The sequence below is a fragment of the Miscanthus floridulus genome, chromosome 1, assembly GCF_019320115.1.
Source record: "Miscanthus floridulus cultivar M001 chromosome 1, ASM1932011v1, whole genome shotgun sequence".
NCBI classification, from domain to species: Eukaryota; Viridiplantae; Streptophyta; class Magnoliopsida; order Poales; family Poaceae; genus Miscanthus; species Miscanthus floridulus.
The window spans coordinates 67,678,127-67,690,744 of NC_089580.1; the positions used below are offsets into that span (position 1 = coordinate 67,678,127).

A 12,618-nucleotide genomic window follows, 5' to 3' on the forward strand; every position below is an offset into this window, starting at 1 on the left:
AGGCCTGCGAACATAAGCAGGACAAGAAGAATTGGAGAAGCAACACGCCGGTGCCCAAGCGAGTCAGAGAATGAACACATCTACAGTAGCAGAAACGATGTTGCAAGCGCCAACTTTGCTACGGGGTACACAATGTTAAATCAAAAGAATCATGCACATTCTAGGCATCCAAGAACCCATGATACAATCGAGTAATAATCCAATCAATATATATCAAATCAAACTACATACTTCATACAGTGCTCGGCTGACTCCACAATGTTACCGGATATGGATATATATATGGCATACACAAAAACTGCGAGCTATAGCAGAGCAACCACCCATAGAGATGTCATCAAACAGAGATATTTCCACGAGGAGAATAAGGCTAGGTGACGTCTAGAAGCACTTCCTGTGGACGATAGCCGGACCAGACTCCTCATACTCAGCCCTTGAGATCCACATCTGCACAGGGAAAAGATGAACTTATGTCAGAGCTTCACAAATAAACTTATATAGTGGATGCAGAATAGCCGTCGGAAAACTTGGTGTTACCTGCTGGAATGTGCTCAGGGATGCAAGGATCGATCCTCCAATCCAGACACTGTACTTCCTCTCTGGCGGGGCAACGACCTTGATCTTCATGCTGCTTGGCGCGAGCGCGGTGATCTCCTTGCTCATGCGGTCGGCGATGCCAGGGAACATGGTGGATCCACCACTGAGGACGATGTTGCCGTACAGGTCCTTTCTGATATCGACGTCGCACTTCATGATGGAGTTGTAGGTCGTCTCGTGGATTCCTGGAGCTTCCATGCCGATGAAGGATGGCTGGAAGAGCACCTCTGGGCATCTGAAGCGCTCTGCGCCTATGGTGATCACTTGCCCATCAGGCAGCTCATAGCTCTTCTCAACTGATGAGCTGCTCTTGGCGGTCTCCAGTTCTTGTTCATAGTCGAGCGCGACATATGCAAGCTTTTCCTTGATGTCACGGACAATTTCCCGCTCGGCAGTGGTTGTGAAAGAGTAGCCTCTCTCGGTCAGGATCTTCATGAGGGAATCAGTGAGGTCCCTACCAGCAAGATCGAGACGAAGAATGGCATGTGGGAGGGCGTAGCCTTCATAGATTGGGACAGTGTGACTAACACCATCTCCAGAATCCAGGACAATACCTGTCAACCAAAACAAAATCCCAATGTGCATTGAGCAACTGAATGAAACAAAAAGAAAATATTTCTATCCATTTCTATCCCCATATAATTTATGCAGCAATGATAAAAAAAAATGGTTCATGTGTTCATTTGAAGAAGATTCGATTGAATCAGATTTAGTTTTAGCTATTTGTGGTCCGCAAATATCACATTTCACCATTGGTAAATTTGTTCCCACTAGATTAAGATTCCAGAGCAGCAAAATGAATGCAAATGAATAAAATGCTGATTATTTGATCACTTACCAGTGGTACGGCCACTAGCATATAGGGAGAGGACAGCTTGAATAGCAACATACATAGCAGGAACACTGAAAGTTTCAAACATGATTTGTGTCATCTTTTCCCTGTTAGCCTTAGGGTTAAGAGGAGCCTCTGTCAGAAGAACTGGATGCTCTTCTGGAGCTACACGAAGCTCATTGTAGAAGGTGTGATGCCAGATCTTTTCCATGTCATCCCAGTTGCTTACGATTCCATGCTCGATGGGGTACTTCAAAGTCAGGATACCCCTCTTGGATTGGGCCTCATCACCAACATAAGCATCCTTCTGTCCCATCCCAACCATGACACCAGTGTGGCGTGGACGACCAACTATACTTGGGAAAACAGCACGGGGAGCATCATCTCCAGCAAAGCCAGCCTATAAGAGAGAGAAAAAATGCTTAACATTGACTGAAAATCAAATTATAAAAGCTGTCTCGAAAAAGAAAAGGAATAAGTAGAGAATATGATGCCAAGTGACCACAATTACCTTGACCATTCCAGTTCCATTGTCACAGACTAGGGGCTGAATGTCTTCTGCGTCAGCCATTTATGTTAAATGACCTGCAATCTGCATGAATGAAACAATTCATCAGGAGCAGCATTTACCAAGACTAGACTAATATGCGCTAATTACTTCAGTAAGAGAGAAAAGGCTGACGTGCCTACTCCCAACAGAAGACATGAGTCACCTCTTAACATGCTACTACGTATTGACTCAGAAAAAGAGGCTACTATATTCCCATTGAGTACTGATATTTACCAAACACGAAGCCAAAACACAAGCAATGGTAACCATGAGAAGTCAAGCAAAAACAAATTAAGTGTAATCAGAAACCGCTAATCTTACAAGAATAAAACCCTTTGTGCAATTAAATAATTAATTTATAATTTTCCAGCTATATTAATCAATTAATTTTTAGTTGTAAATATTCAAAAAAAAGTCAGGGTGGTCTGGAGCATCTCAACTCCAACACATGCAAACACTTTGTGCAATAGGACAAGGAATGACACCATTCCCTGAAGATTTAGTCAAACACATGGTCAATTACTGAAAACAAAGTTGCGATTTCCTCACAACTGAAAACAAAGTAGCTCTGCTCAGCTGCTTTTCTACCACAGCTGTGGTGGCTGATGCTGCTTGATTTCTACAAGTTTTACTGAGTAGTGCTGCTGCAGCCAGGACTTCCAATCGCGGCCAGTTATGATTCCTCACAACTGACCATCTGAAGAATTTAGCATTTTCTGATCAGAAGGCATTTGATGCATCAGACAGCAGACAGCTCAAGGAATCCAGCACATGCGCATCGATGTCCAATACACAAACTTCATGACCCTTCCCCTTTTGGGTGAAAAGAATTCCATGTCGATGATTTGTAGACATGAGTCATATAACATTTTCAAACATTTAAGAAATCTTGAAGCAACATTTATCTATAAGCCTAAACTGCTCCGCAGAAGCACAAAATTCGCTAAAATTTTAACAGCCAGATGGAACCATAAAACCAATAAAAAAAATAAGGCCATAGTTTCGGAAGTTCCAAATGAAGACCAATACAGTTTCGTGGTCATTAAACGACTTGAAACATGAAGATCACAAAATTTCCTTTCTATAAATTCTAAGCACAAAGAGCCCTGTAGAGCTCACTTCACTTGCACAGAAGAACTATGCATCCATTACCACAGGGTAATATTAATACCGAAAATTTACAAAGAGATCTAGTATATTACTACTAGACGCCTTAACATAAACACAGGATCGAAGCATCCACAGAACACAGCCCATATGTCACCAACAAAGTCTCAGCAACTTTGGCGAACCTTACTCCTACTACAGATCCAGCACCTAACAGTCAACCAGTACATAATACAATCAGCGAACCCCCATACCCCAGTGCATCCTATCACCCGTCCTCTAGAGCAACAAGAAACAGCAGCATTAAAGCAGTACGGCAAGGGGCCCTCGATTTACCTGGAACCGGAAGGAGGAGGTTGCGGCGGCGGCACGAAGCGTAGCAGGGAGGCGAGCGGGCGGATGGAGAAAGAGTGGGGAGGCGAGAGGCGCAAGATATAGGGCGTGGCGACGGCGAGAGCGTGCTGGGGTGGCAACGGTGGAGGTGGTGGCGGTGGCGGAGGGAATGAGGTGTGAAGGAGGCCGGTGCCGCACTGGAAAGTTGGGGGAGGGCGGCCGTGTGCCAACGCGGAATAATTTGCCCACCTGGGCTGGGGCCTGGGGGGCACCATAGAGAATCACATTTCTTTTCTTTTCTCCTTCGGTTTATCATTGATGTATCATGTTTTCCTTTGTTTTGTTGCGATTTCATTTTCCATGTATCCATCGAGCGAAGGCAGAAGAGCTGTAAGTTCGAATTTTCTTTAACTCAAAAATTTGCTGCTGCTTCTTTAGATAATGTCACCCTCCATAAGGTTGGAATATTTTTACCCATCGTGGCTGCACAAATCTTTCCCTTCTATACCCACATGTCACGAGTCAAAGTTGTCCGCAAGATTCCCGGAGATTAACCTTATAAAAGCAAAATTAATGTATGAGCGTCTGTATTTGTATTTTGATTAAAAAAAGTAAGAATTGGGTTTTAACTTGCTCTTTAGGCTCCTTTTGGAACACAGGATTCTCAAAACACATGATTAGAGTTGCACAATCCTACAACAGCCTATAATGCAAGAAAATTTCCGATATAGCCTTCGGATGGAATATGTTAAAAATATAGAAACTAGAAGAGGGATAGACACAAAGGAAAATTTCCATGAGGTTCAACCTCATGTTAGTTTTCCTTCAAAATTCCTATGTTTTCATGCATTTCATTGCAGTCCTAAGGAATTTCACAGGTTTCAATCCTTTGTTCCAAAGAAGTATATAGGAAACTTTACTATAAGATTCAAATCCTCTAAAATTCCTATGTTTTCTAAGGATGTTGATTATTGAATCACAAATATTAGTTGCTCTGGAAAACATATATCGAGATTAAAATATCACTTTTTTAAGAAAAAAAGAAGAAGAGAGGAAAACAAAAGCTTTATCAGTCATTACTCACTCCTTGCTACTTATAGTAAAATAATTTGAAGGAAAATGCTTCATATACAACAATTTGTACAACTGAGTTACAACCAGACAAGCCATTCGATTAATAATAAATAAACTACTCCGTTCTAAGTAAAAATTTACACCATTCAATATTAGCCTATTAGGGTTGTTATACGATTTTAGGAAATGGTTTGCATGCATAGCATCAATGCGTGGGACAATCGTTGGCTCTATGTAATATTTATGATTTTTTTTATTTTCCGAATTGAGGCATCAGTCCAATCAACCCGTTGGCCCTTTTTCAAAAAGAGCTTAACTTTTTTTAAGGAAAAAAAACTTTATTAATTATTCAGGAACAAAGTTACAATCCTGAGCAATTGGCACAATCTCCATACAGCTGAGCGCTTCGTACGCTTAAAAAAAGAGCTAACTAGAGCCATGTAAGTATGTAACCTCATACGCCTAGCAATTTTGCTTTGTTGGCAAAGCCCAAAGCCAGCTGCCGTTGTCAAGGAGTCCGTATCAGCCATCGCGTATATTGCTTACCTTTTCCAACCATCCCAGCGCACCATTTCCTTGTTTCCTTTTCGTCCTACGCCTTGCGCTGTCAGTGCTTTGGTTGGTACTGGTACTTGACAGTAGGATTGGAATGGAAGAGAAGATAAAATTAGCACATGACACGAAAGTGGACGGGGCCCGGCCAGCCGAACAGGGGACGGGGCCGCGCCGGGGCCAACCACGGAGATTTTTTTTTTTAATTTTAACATTTTTTTGAAACTAATTTTAAATCTAACATGATCGGATTTTTTTTAAAAAAACTAATACTTTTGGCCGCGTCTATTATCCTGGCGCGGCCAAATGCCTGGCACAGGACTGACATGGCGGTAACCGGGTCCGCTGACCGCTGACGGGACAGGTCCTGCCGCGCCACCGATCTTGGCACGGCAATGCCGCGCCACGGAGCATGGCGCGGCTGCGCCAAATAACCCCGCTGCCAGTCATGCCTGCCGGAGCAGTAAGCAAGCCTGGCCGCCGCGCCCACCGCCATCCCGGAACGCGTCGCGCCTGAAAGGATCAAGATGCCCAAGAGGGGGGTGAATTGGGCTAATTCTAAAATTTCTTGCAATAATTAAATCCTACGGTTAGCCCAATTAACCCCTTGTGCCTAGAAAAGTGTTTCTATTAATCAACGCACAACGAACTTGCAACCTATGTTCCAAGCTTACTCTAGCATGGCAATTCTATGAATGTAAAGACAAGTATTGAATTGCTCAAAGTAAATGCTCAAAGTAAATAGAGAGAGAGGAACGCGGCGATGTTTTGCCGAGGTATCGGAGAGTCGCCACTCTCCACTAGTCCTCGTTGGAGCACCCGCGCAAGGGTGTAGCTCCCCCTTGATCCGCGCAAGGATCAAGTGCTCTCTACGGGTTGATTCTTCGATACTCTGTCGCGGTGAATCACCCAAAACCGCTCACAACTTGAGTTGGGTCACCCACAAGCTCCGCCGGGTGATCACCAAGCTCCCAATCACCACCAAGCCGTCTAGGTGATGGCGATCACCAAGAGTAACAAGCACGAACTCTCACTTGACCACGCGAAGCCTAATGAGAAGATGAATGCATGCTTTGCTACTCTTGATTCACTAATGAGGCTACTCTTTTGGATTCTCAAATCTCAATCACCTCACTAGGACCTTGCTCTTCTTGGCACTCACAAACATGTTTCTTAGCTGTTGGAATGAGCAAAAGTAACTCCACACACGAGTGGAGCTTCTATTTATAAGGCAGCCTGAAAAACGAACCGTTATGTGCCTCTACGGGGTGACCGGACGCTCCGGTCATGTTGACCGGACGCTCCGGTCAGTTCAACCCGCACACCAGTGATTAATTGTTGACAGGACGCTGGCAGGGTCCGATCACCACTGACCGGACACGTCCGGTCGCATTAAACCCTCACTGGAACCTTACTGTACTGGACCGGACGCTGGATCCTCAGGGTCTGATCAGTATTGACCGGATGCGTCCGGTCACAGATTCACTCTTCTAGAACCTTACTAGAGTCGACCGGACACTGGCCCTCAGCGTCCGGTTACTCAACCACTCAGCGTCCGGTCGCACCGAACGCAATTTCCTTGATCAAATGAACTGACCGGACCCTGCGGCCAGCGTCCGGTCGCACCGGAGCCAGCGTCCGGTCAGCATTTGACCCTCCATTCACTTTCAACTCTCGATCATATGTGAATGAAGTTTGCTCCAAAGGATCATAGGGCTGTTGTGGAGCTACCTAGTGCTAGTTTTAACAAGTGTGCACCACACTTAACTCACTAGACTCATCTAGGTCAAGCTACCTATCCATACCCCCCTTAATAGTATGGCCAAAGGAAAAACAAAGTCCTAAACTACTCTAAGTGTCTCTCCAACTCCAATCGACACTTAGAACTAGCCATTCTTAACCTTGTCGTACATCCTTTGAAAACCGAAACAATTTCCATCATAGGGGCATGACCACCTTGATTACCCAATCGATCTCCATTACCATGACCTAACTTAATTGCCTCTATAAAATACACGTTAGTCATAGTAATATTGTATTGTCATTAATCACCAAAACCCAACAAGGGGCCTAGATGCTTTTAATCTCCCCCTTTTTGGTGATTGATGACAATACCACCTCGAGTATGTGAAAGAGCGAGGTTTTTGACATGCTTGGTTCATATAAGCTTTTGTCAATAAGAACAAAAGAGTTAGGCAAGCTTATATGACCCAAGCCAACACGATGTACTCAAAAGATATGAAATAAGCATGAGTACAAGTGGTGAAGCTCATTTGCATCGGAGTTAAGCGCAGAAGCAAAGGCAAATGAGCATAACACAAGTGATATGACATATAAAGGAATTCAATGTAGAGAGCACACATGTCATATATCACAATCACGTAGATATCACTATCATATAGATATAATAGTATGCATGAAAGTAAACACACGAATGCATAATAGTAATAGTGTATCACACAAATAAAACTCCAAATGTATATAATAGACTAATAACAAACTAGGCTCCCCCTAAAAGTTGCTCCCCCTGAGTCTACATACTCGAACCCTCTCCCCCTTTGACGTCAAACACCAAAACCTAAGGGTCGGTCGGTGGGGCTGTAGTGGATGAGCCAGGCGCTGAGGTACAAGGGGCAAGCTAGAACTGGGCGTCATCATCATCTGACCCTGAGCTCTGAACTGACTGACCCTCTGTGGCTGGAAGCGTCTCTGAAGCGGTCTGGGTCTGAGCTAGGGCAGGTGCTGCCTGTGATGCTGCTGGTATGTCTGTCGTAGGATCTAAAGATGCGACAGAAGAAGAGAGCCTCTGAGTAGTCACGACGACAGGAGCTGCTGTAGAAGGACCAGCGGCATGCATATGTGGCGGTGTGGGCATCCCTGTCAACTCGCTGAAAGATGCTCCAAGACTCATGGAGACTGACGTGTCAGGCACAAATAGCGAGGGTGACTGATCCGGTGTGAAGCCGTCTGATATGGTGTGAAACACGGGGCTACCACTGGCGAGGATAACCACTGGGGCACCTGTACTGTGGGGGAAGCAAATAGAGCTGAAGGTTGTCCCTGACTCTAAAGCCCACTGGGCTGTACTGCTGGAGTCGTCATAGTGGTAGTAGGCTGACCAATCTGGGGCGAAGGCTGTGGCTGTGGGGCCCCAATGGCTGTCACTACATGCTGCATGAATCCCAAAAGCTGCTGCTGCATGAGTAACTACTACTGATGCATCTGCTGCTGCTGCTGCTGGAGGACCTGCTGCTGTCACTAGAACTCGTTCTGATGAGCCTAAAACTGTGCAAAGTTAGCAGCGGTCTCCTGAGCCTGTCTAGCCTGATCCTGCTGCATCCGCTCAAGGATAGCAATCAAAGTGGGGTCCGTCTGTGGGGCAGGTGGAGCTGAGCTAGAACTGCCGACCTCTGCATCATGTCTACATGGAGGCATCTAAGGAATAGGCAGGTAGTCATCATCTAAACTGTCACTAGACTCGCTCACCTCCTGCTGTGCATCAAGCTCCTCCTCCTCAGTAGCTGCTATGCCTCTGATAATCTCGTCCTGCTGAGCTGCGGACTCTGGTACATCTAGACGACGGCTAGGCTGAGTGGGTGCCTATGGTGTGCTATGCCTGATCCTCTGTGCCATGTTATAAGCTAGAAACTCTATGGTGGCACCTCTGTACTCTACAACCATCTCTGGTGTCCTAACTTGCACAGCCTTGAGAATAAGGAATGTGATCCAATGTGCATATGGAAGCTGCCTGCGACCCTTGAAGCCCTCAGCTATCGTGTCCTCCATCTCAGACAGAAGAAGATCCCAAATATCGAACACTGTCTGCTGCATCAGGGCATTGAGGAGCCAAAGCTGGAGGCGAGTCAAGCCCTCTCTGTATCCCAACCTAGGAAGTAGTGTCCTCCTAATGATAGCCTCTAGCACTCTAGCTGTGGGAGTAAGGTCACTAGGGTTCCTCCTCGACCCCTCACCAAAGGGCTCCTTGAGGCAATGGCGCACAAGATCTATAGGGGGCACCAAACCACCATGAGGGCTCCTAGGAGGCTGTTGCTGTCCATAACATACCTCATGTAACCTGATAGGCTGCTCCTGTAACCTCAGTATCTCCCTGGCTCTCTGACTCATCATTCTGTAGTCTCTGCCTCTGAATGCAAAGTGAATATATCTATGGTGTGGGTCAATATAGAGAGAAGCATAAAACTAACAAACCCAGGATGGAACATATACTCTAGTCCGTCCAATCAAATCTGTCAGCCCCGACAGATATGCAAGGTAGGGGTGAATATGCTCTCCAGCAGCTGCGACTATAGCCTTAATGCTGCAAACCCGCTGAGATCTAAAAACTGCTCCACTGTTCAGATATGCATTGTAGAAGTCCTCCTGGAGCGGTGTATAGAATCCCTCTGAAGCTCTCTCATCCCTCCTGGGTGGAAACCATACATCAAACTCCATGAAACGAAGCTGCTGAACATGCTTGGCCGTGGCGGCCCTCAAGTCAAGGTGGGTCACTGGAGGCGGACCCTATGGACGAGGTGGTGGATGTGATCCCCTCCGCTATGTCGGTGGCCTTGGTGACACTGAAACCTAGGTACGACCAGAGCGGCGTAGTAGTGGCTGGGGTGCCTGCTTAGTCTCCTCAGCCTCCTTGGCCTGCTGACCCTCCTGAGTCTGCTGTGATGGCTGTCCCTTGTGTGTCTCCTGAGCTGGCTGAGGCTCTACTGGTGGGGGCTGCTACTGTGACTCCTGCTATGACTCCCCCTAAGGCTAAGGATCCACAATGGGAAGGCGTCATCCTGCCATCATGATAGTCCCAGGTGGACTACCATGAAGACTCTCAATCTGCTCAAGTCCGCCCTGTGCCTCTAGTGATAGATGATCTGCAATGACAACTCCACTGTGGGCACCTCCTCTCTCGGCACACTCTGTGGCCTCTACAACTACTGCTGCTCTGGCTGTCTCTGCATCAGGGTACTTGTGCTTCTTTGATGCAGTCTTCTTTGTCGCCTTGCCTTTAGGTCCTGCAGGCAGGCGAGGTGGAGGCCTCCGATCATCATCTCCTAGACCACCACCAACATTCTTGGTGCGAGCCATCTGATCTGACTAGAACCACTACCACTGACAAGATCAACTGTCCACTGACACTTATGAGGCTTGGCCTCGATCCATACTCGCGAGCTTGGCTCTGAGTTGACTGTCAACTGCCACTGACACCTCAACGGCACCGACTCGCTGCACAATGGAATAGAAGAATATACAAGTAAATACGATATATCTAATAGATGCGAAACCCTATGAGAGCAAGCAATGTAGGTATGAAATTGAATCAACTGGCTTGCTACCTGACGAACCGACGATCCGAAGAAAAGGAGAGAAGCGACACGCGGGGGGAACACCGGGACCGCTAGGGTTAGGGTTCACGATGAATTGATAGCCCTGGATGCAATTGAAGTCAAAGCTCTGAAGCAGATCAGGTTAGGTCACGATGGCGTTGGAGTAAGGGCTTACCGGCGTGGAGCAATGGGTGAGAGCTAGCAGTGAATCTTGGCGGCGAGGGCTGATGGTGGAGCTAGGACACCGGAGCTTTGGCACGGCTGGAGCTAGGACTAGGGTGCTTGCCAGAGAGCAGCGGGCACGGCGGTGGATCTAGACAGGGCACTGTGTGGGAGCACGGCGTGGCAGCGTGAGAATTGGCGGCACGAGGGCGTGCTGGCATGGGTGATTGCGGCGGTGATGCTCGGGCGCGGCGGTGCGAAGAGCTCAGCGTGGGCTAGCGGCGGCGTGTGCGCTGGTGGCTGGAGACGGCGGCTACGGTGACTCACGGTGGCTAGGGCTTAGTGGATGCGGTGCAAGGTACGGTACGCGCGAATATATGAGTCCCCCGACACGACGGGAAAGGAAAGAAGAGAAGAGATTGCAAGCCGCACGAGATCTAATGACCGGACGCTCCGATGGTAGCGACCGGACGCTACCACCCAGCGTCCGGTCGATTCCAGAGAGGTCCAATTCCTCTGGAATCATGACCGGACGCGTCCGGTGGTCCATGACCGGACGCAGCCAGAGTCTGGTTAGTTGCCTTTAACGCCATGTAGATTGACCGAACGCTGGAACCCTTCCTGACCGAACGCTCAAACGTAGAGTCTGGTCACTCCTTCAGCTTCTATTCACCTCTTATAAACTGACCGGACGCTAGACTGCAGAGTCCGGTGCAGCGTCCGGTCACTCTTTTCCAGTAAATCTTCAATGTTCCTTCACGCTGCCTGTTCCCAATCAAGTCCCAACTCAATTAAGATCCAAATAAACACCAATTGGGACTGATGTGAGTGACCTCTCTCAAACCCTCATATTTTTCAAAATATTTTGCCTTAGGCTATAATTCTTTTTAAGAAAATAGGCAATAAGAGGGCGAATGGAACAAAATGACAAAACAACATTCATGCATATGCAATACTTGTAAGTAAATCTAGTTGCTTGTCAAGTTTGATCCAAGGTTAAGCTTCTTCACACGCTTTTCGGCGGTTATCTTAATCATGTTAGACAAGCCCTATATGCATTATAAAGCGTTAAACATGTTGTATATTACAATGCAATGCAATGCAAGGGACAACACAAGCTCAATTTTGAGTGAAGTTGCTAAAATCAAGCACATTGAGCTCATTCCGCAATCTACAAAATGTAGCCTCATCTAGCGGTTTAGTGAAGATATCCACTAATTGATCTTCGGTTCTTACACCTTCTAGTGATATATCATTTTTAGCAACATGATCTCTTAGAAAGTGATGGCGGATATCTATGTGCTTGGTGCGAGAGTGTTGAACCAGATTATTTGCAAGTTTTACCGCACTTTCATTGTCGCACAAAAGAGGTACCTTTTCTAGAACTACACCATAGTCTAGTAAAGTTTGTTTCATATATAATATTTGTGCACAACAAGCACCCGTGGCAATGTATTCCGCTTCGGCGGTGGACAAAGCCACACTATTTTGTTTCTTGGAGGACCAAGACACAAGTGATCTACCAAGCAAATGGCACCCTCCGGATGTGCTTTTTCTATCAACTTTGCAACCGGCATAATCTGAATCAGAATAGCCAACTAATTCAAATATAGCTCCTTTGGGATACCAAAGGCCAATGCTTGGTGTGTGCTTAAGGTACCTAAGGATTCTTTTTACGGCAATTAAATGTGTTTCCTTAGGATTAGCTTGAAATCTAGCACACATACACACACTAAACATGATGTCGGGCCTAGATGCGGTTAAATATAACAAGCTACCAATCATGGAACGGTAGAGAGTTTGATCAACCGGGTTACCTCTCTCATCTAGGTCGAGATGTCCATTGGTAGGCATTGGTGTCTTGATTGGCTTACATTCATCCATCTTAAATCTCTTGAGAAGATCTTTTGTGTATTTCTCTTGAGAGATGAAGATGCCTTCTTTCATTTGCTTGACTTGAAAACTAAGAAAGAATATAAGCTCACCAATCATTGACATCTCGAACTCCTTTGACATCAATTCACCAAATTCTTTGCATGAGTCTTCATTTGATGATCCAAAGATAATATCATCAACATATA

The 12,618-nt window shown here is 46.2% G+C and overlaps 1 protein-coding gene across 1 annotated transcript; it reads right to left on the minus strand.

Moving 5' to 3' along the window:
* Positions 1 to 182: 182 nt before the first annotated feature.
* On the minus strand, positions 183 to 3,657 carry LOC136535566 (actin-2). Its single transcript, XM_066527865.1, has 5 exons — positions 3,423 to 3,657; positions 1,941 to 2,021; positions 1,436 to 1,829; positions 538 to 1,151; positions 183 to 447 (listed from the first exon to the last, which is right to left on the minus strand). The coding sequence occupies exons 2-5, from the start codon at positions 1,998 to 2,000 to the stop codon at positions 382 to 384; spliced, it is 1,134 nt and encodes a 377-aa protein (XP_066383962.1). The 5' UTR covers positions 2,001 to 2,021; positions 3,423 to 3,657; the 3' UTR covers positions 183 to 381.
* Between the last annotated feature and the right edge of the window lie 8,961 nt (positions 3,658 to 12,618).

Coding starts and splice junctions, on each gene's coding strand:
- LOC136535566 (XM_066527865.1), bottom strand. CDS start 2,000: ATGGCTGACGCAGAAGACATTCAGCCCCTAGTCTGTGACAATGGAACT. Junction 1,152..1,435: donor TGCTAGTGGCCGTACCACTG/GTAAGTGATCAA, acceptor TTTGGTTGACAG/GTATTGTCCTGGATTCTGGA. Junction 448..537: donor CCCTGAGCACATTCCAGCAG/GTAACACCAAGT, acceptor TTCCCTGTGCAG/ATGTGGATCTCAAGGGCTGA.